The 6,000-nt window shown below is 37.7% G+C and overlaps 1 protein-coding gene across 14 annotated transcripts in view; it reads left to right on the forward strand.

Annotated features, from left to right (window-relative positions):
* The window catches only part of LOC143673271 (tripartite motif-containing protein 60-like), a 337,056-nt gene extending 331,541 nt beyond the window's left edge, over positions 1 to 5,515 (forward strand). For 10 of the 14 annotated variants that reach the window (XM_077147577.1, XM_077147580.1, XM_077147579.1 and 7 more), the window contains 4 exons: positions 1,459 to 1,552; positions 2,148 to 2,219; positions 2,578 to 2,646; positions 5,360 to 5,515. In XM_077147577.1, coding sequence (XP_077003692.1) covers positions 1,459 to 1,552; positions 2,148 to 2,219; positions 2,578 to 2,646; positions 5,360 to 5,465 — 341 coding nt within the window. In that variant the 3' untranslated portion in view covers positions 5,466 to 5,515. Of the gene's footprint in view, positions 1 to 1,458; positions 1,553 to 2,147; positions 2,220 to 2,577; positions 2,647 to 3,563; positions 4,127 to 5,359 lie in introns of those variants that run through there. The other 4 variants (XR_013170280.1, XR_013170281.1, XR_013170283.1 and 1 more) reach the window with 2 other exon arrangements.
* Positions 5,516 to 6,000: the final 485 nt, after the last annotated feature.

The raw sequence follows: 6,000 nt of genomic DNA on the forward strand, positions 1-6,000 counted from the left end.
GTTAAAGCCTTTTGGGAGTGGGTCTGTGGGTAGGAGGAGCTGTAAACTGAACAAAGGGAAATGCCATCACCCAGCTGACTGGAAACCTTAGATACTGAATTTTTTGACTGAACAATTTGATGATCCCAGGAGAGTACTTTGAGTCAGGCTGCCTTTAAAATCAGTATCAGGTTGCTAGGAGCCTGTTCTAGTTTGCTAGCTGTCGGAATGCAACACACCAGAGATCAACTGGCTTTTAATAAAAGGGGATTTATTTCATTAATTCTTCAGAGGAAAGGCAGCTAACTTTCAACTGAGGTTCTTTCTTATGTGGGAAGGCACAAGACGATCTCTGCTGGCCTTCTCTCCAGGCCCCTGGGTTCCAACAGCTTTCCCCAGGTTGACTTCTTGCTGCATCTCCAAAGGCCTGGGATGAGCTGTGAGTGCTGAGATGAGGAATGCTGAGCTGCTTGGGCTGTGCTACGTTGCACTCTCTCATTTAAGCACCAGCCAATTAACTCAAACATCATTCATAGCAGCAGGCACACCTCCTAACCGACTGCAGATGTAAATCAACAACAGATGAGGTTCACCTACCATTGGCTAATGTCCACAGCAACAGAACTAGGTGCCTTCACCTGGCCAAGTTGACAGCTGAATCTAACCACCACAGAGCCTCAGCAGTTGAGACTTTCATTTCATTCAATAAAGATTGTTGAGTATGTGAAAAGATAAAGAGACAATGAGGACCCTGTCATCATCATCATCATCAAGGAATGCACTGTGTAGGGGGAGGTAAGCGGATCAGCGAGGATCCGGAGTCAGGTATTGTTCTAGTTTGCTAGCTGCTGGAATGTGACACACCAGAGACGGATTGGCTTTTAATAAAAGGGGATTTATTTTGTTGGTTCTTCAGAGGAAAGGCAGCTAACTTTCCACTGAGGTTCTTTCTTACGTGGAAGGCACAAGATGGTCTCTGCTGGTCTTCTCTCCAGGCCTCTGGGTTCCAACAACTTTCCCCAGGGTAATTCCTTTCTGTATCTGCAAAGGCCTGGACTGAGCTGTGAGTGCTGAGATGAGGTATGCTGAGCTCCTTGGTCTGTGCTACATTGCTCTTTCTCATTTAAGCACACCAGCCAATTAAGTCAAACGTCATTCATTGCAGCAGGCACACCTCCTAGCAGACTGTAGATGTAATCAGCAACAGATGAGGTTCACGTGTCCACAGCAACAAAACTAGGTGCCTTCACCTGGCCAAGTTGACAACTGAATCTAACTACCACAGCTGGTGACCATAAAATTACAGTTATTTCAAAAAGTTAAATCTCTAATAGTGTTGAGAGTAAGTTTTGAGAAAGCTTTCTTTTGTTTTGATTTATGATAAAGAACTGTAACTGTCAGTATTTTAATTCAGTTACTCATTTGGGTCCCCAGAGTCTCTTGAAGTAGTAAACATTTAAAAACTGTGCTTATTGGCAGTGAATGTGGGAATGGCTTCCTCTCTTCTGGCGGTATGTGGAAAGGAGGTTCACATAACCGAAGCACTAAGCCATTTATGCACCCAGTTAGAAGGGTGAGTGCTTATGTTTTACATAAGGAAAAAAGCAGTGTTCGAGAAAACAGTATTCAGAAAAATTGGGGGAAATGAGTTATACCAAAAATGTGTAAATTACAGAAAGTAAGGAGACATCTTGAATGGTATATTTAAATGACATTAGTCACGTAGTTTTATATGTACTATAATTTAGATTATGTTGATGGATTTTTATGAAATATCCATTTTTCATAAGTATAACCACAAATTTCTTGTTTTATCCTCTTTCTATTATGCAGTTCAAGGGTGTGAATTACATTCACAATATTGGGCCACTTAAGTATCCATATATTTTGAAAGTGAATGCAACAGGACTGAGTTTTCAGCTTAAATGCTACAGAGACTCAGTATGTGTAGATCTTATTTTATATTAAATATTGCCGAGCAGTTTTATGAAAGGCCATGCCCATTTCTTCAGTTTTATTTAATCTTCCTATGTGATGATTTCATTTGCTTCCCATGTAGTATAAGAAATCTAGAAAGTTACTGACATTTCAATTTGATCAGAAAATCTGGATCTGAAAAAATAATTAAGTTTAAATTGTTTTTTTTTCTATTTATAAAACTCCTCTAGATACCTGCATTTTAATCAGATAGAAACTTTGGATCCAGAATCATTTCAACATTTACCAAAGCTTGAGAGGCTGTAAGTTGTATTTTGCTCTTTAACCTTACATTTTTACTTGAAGGTGATTAGTGTCTCTGGCTTCTGCTCATTTTCTTTGTAGAGTTTAGGTCAGTGCCCATGAAAATATCTGAAAACTGTTTTGGTGCACAATCTATCTTGCTGGGCTAATTAACAAGTCAGAATTTGGGTTTATAATTTTCCTTATTTCTGAATGGTCATGAGATGGTAAAAAAAACCAAGTTCTTTTCTGAATTAACATTGCTTTTAAATTCATTTCTACTAAGTAAATATAATCACTGAACTATGAATAAAAGCTAATATACTGCTTGTACTCTTTCTACAAAAAGTTGATTTGTTATATTCTCTCTTTCAACAGATTTTTACATAACCAAATTTCACATTTAGTTCCAGGAACATTTAATCACTTGGAATCTATGAAAAGATTGTAAGTATAATACCTTTTGTGTTTCCTTTTCAGCAAAATCTAATTTCTCTGTGTTATTCATTTACCTGGTTCTTTTTAATCGGGGATTATGGAGTGCTTATAATAATCAGAATATGCGTTATGAAAGAGTAAAGACATATGGAGAACAGATTAAATCAATTAAAATGTAAAATGAATACATGGATGACTCAGAGAATATGACAATAAATTAGTCTTTTAATAGGGACCATGAGATCAGTCACCAAAATTAGAAGAGGAAGACTTTTTTTTAAAACCATCTTTAAATTCTTGAAATAAATTTTTAATGCTGTGGTGCGTATTTTACTCTAGACTCAGTCTAGACAGAGTCTCTATACTCTATTCCATCCCTTTTATTTTAGGGTGCATATAACTAAAATTTATTAAGTACACTGAAGACTATCCATTTTTTAAAGACCTCTACACATAAGTTCTCTTTATACTAAGTAATGTCTTACAATCAAAAGAAAGTTATTTGACATCTTTTTGTTTTCCTTCATCATCTTGAAAGTCATTTTCAGTTAGATACTGCTGAGTGCCTGTTCTGTAGAATTCAATGAACTAGACCCAAGAGAAATATAGAAAACTTGGAGAAACAAACTCTGATCCAAAAGGGGTGTTTTGTTTGTTTGATTCTCTTCAGTGAAATAAAATAAAATAAGACATATACCTTAAGACTATTTTTTTCTTTAGGATAGGTAAGAAATCACCAGCCAAACTAAGAACTACATTCTGGTTTGGACAATAGGATAAAATTCCTTTATAATTGATAGATGAGAGAGCGTAGCAAAGAAATTGCCGATAAATTACTGCAGGATAGAACCAAGAAGAGTTTAAGGTGGATGAAGTTTAATTAGAATCTGGAATATACTGACAGTCATTTTTTTCTCTATTTTCAGGTTCCTTCCAGATGTTTGGCAAACTCCTTGTAGATGAATGCCATCTTTTTTATCTAGATACTTCCCTTTCTCTCTTCAGTTTGCTCAGCTATGTGACTCACTCTATAAAATCTTAGGTTTAGATCCAATGGTAACATTTTACCAGTACTAGGTAGAGAGTGCTCATGGCATCCCTGTTCCTGTATCTGTGCCAAAGAACTCTCTAACCTCCCCTTCCAGCATTGCAACCGTCCTTGTGAATCCACAGCTGCCCTCCCCACCCATCCCATCTCCTCTGTTCCCTCTGGGTTCCTGATAGCAGTGGCCTCATTGAATGTGTCAATTTTCTCACTTCTGAAACATACAGGGCTGGTGTGTTTCTTCCTCTGGCACTCTCCAGTAAGGACTGCTCATATACAAGCCATCTAATTTACTCATCAGAGTTTAAGCCTGTAGTTCTGTACTGAAATGTACAGGTTATACTTTTTAGCAGTAGGTTTTAGAGTCACATGAAGCTGGTTCAGATATGGGGTCCACCACAGCTTGTTGAGTGTGCTTATGTAAATTAGTCAGCCTCTCCAAGTCACAGCATAGAAATCATACCATACTGGAATGGCATTATTTCTGCATTTTATTTAATAGATTATTGTTATACCTGTTTGTCAAAACAGTGACAATTTCATTAGTAGGATCAATTTCTGTCAGTTGACTCTGTGAGCTAATCCTGGAGAAACAATGGTTGGGAGAAGTAACTTCACTCAGTCCTCAGTCTCCTCTCTCACTGTGAGAGCTTTTGGCTATGTGAATAGGAACTTTGTTTTAAGCTTAACTTAAAATCCAGGCTTTGCCACATTGTAGCTTTCTGACCCTGAGTAATTCACTTGAACTTCTCTGGATCTCCTTTCTTTATTTCCACATTAGAGATCTAGTACCTACCTCATAAGATTTTTAATAATGAGTCAATTCATAGAAAACTCAGATGACAGTGTATGTCTTTAAGTGTTGTCTAGCTATTTCTAGCACTCCTTTCTCTATTACTACTATGCTTTTGTATGGGGTTTAACTGAACAAACAACAATCTTTTCCAATGGTGGAGGCAAAAACATCAAAACAAAACCAAAACAACTACCTGCCTATATTATACTTTTTGAGAGATATGTCAGGCTTCAGAATGACACTTCATCAGAAATTTCCCAGAAAAATTTATTTATATATAATTTTTTGCCTTATGGTTTTAGAAATAAACCCTAGGCATAGGATGCAACTCTATTGTAATAGTCTACCTTTTAGGATGCTTAAGGATTAAGTGAGATAATGTATAATAATACAGTTCCTGATATGTTGAGTTCAATGGTGGTGATAGTTTTGTTGTTGTAATTGTTATCATTGGTTTTTCTGCATGCTTCCTGTCCTATCTCATTCTTAGGACTTTTCTTGATTGATGCAGCCTATATTTGTCCTTTGTCTTGAGCTTAAAATATATTTGAGCACTCATTTTAATCATTCACTGCCTTGTTCCATCTTTATCTAATGTTATTCTAGGTCATTTTTTTTTTACTCTTGGGTTTTTATTTTATTGAATTATGTATATAGACTTCACTTCCCCAACTAGCCCAAGGCTCTGAGGGCTGGACTGTCTCAGAATTTGTTGTAAAAAACATAGTCTTATCCCAAAGCTTTATAGCCATTAAGCACCACTATGGGTTTGTTGATTCAAGTTCATTTGTGATTTTGGGATCAAGAGGCCCTTGTCTGTCTAAGATGGATTAACATTTACTTATTTCCATTTCTCACTGGCTGCATCTTCCTTTGCAAAGGCGGCTGGACTCTAACGCACTTCACTGTGACTGTGAAATCCTGTGGCTGGCAGATTTGCTGAAGACCTACGCCAACTCTGGTAACACCCAAGTGGCAGTGATGTGAATATCCTAGAAGAATCCAGGGACAATCCATGGCAATCATCACCCCAGAAGAGCGAATATCCTAGAAGAATCCAGGGACAATCCATGGCAATCATCACCCCAGAAGAGCTTAACTGTAGTGAGTTAAGCACTTGGTACTTATGCTAGTGGAGCTCAGCTCTATCGGGCATCTCAGTTTAATCTCCACTGTCTGTTTTGTTGTGTTGGCATTCCAGTAATGATTTTATGATGTATCACCAGCTCTTCATTTGCAGTGTCCTTCTAAAAATCACTTCATGGCTGGGATCGGATAAGCAGCCTCCTTTGAGAAGCACTGCTCTATAGGATCTATAAGAAACTATTTGGTAATACAGCTAGGTCCTACTTTAAGGGTCCCTTGCTACATAGCAAGGCAAAATGGAACAAACTGCCACTACTGCTCCCTCATGTCCCCTCCAAGTATCTGTCTTTGAAAACTGAGCTGCCCTACTCACAAAACTAATTGATGGTGATAGAAGTGAGGATGGTAGTTACTTGTAGGGTGGTGCCCAGTGGTG

This window comes from Tamandua tetradactyla, unplaced genomic scaffold (assembly GCF_023851605.1).
Source record: "Tamandua tetradactyla isolate mTamTet1 unplaced genomic scaffold, mTamTet1.pri scaffold_73_ctg1, whole genome shotgun sequence".
Classification (NCBI taxonomy): Eukaryota; Metazoa; Chordata; class Mammalia; order Pilosa; family Myrmecophagidae; genus Tamandua; species Tamandua tetradactyla.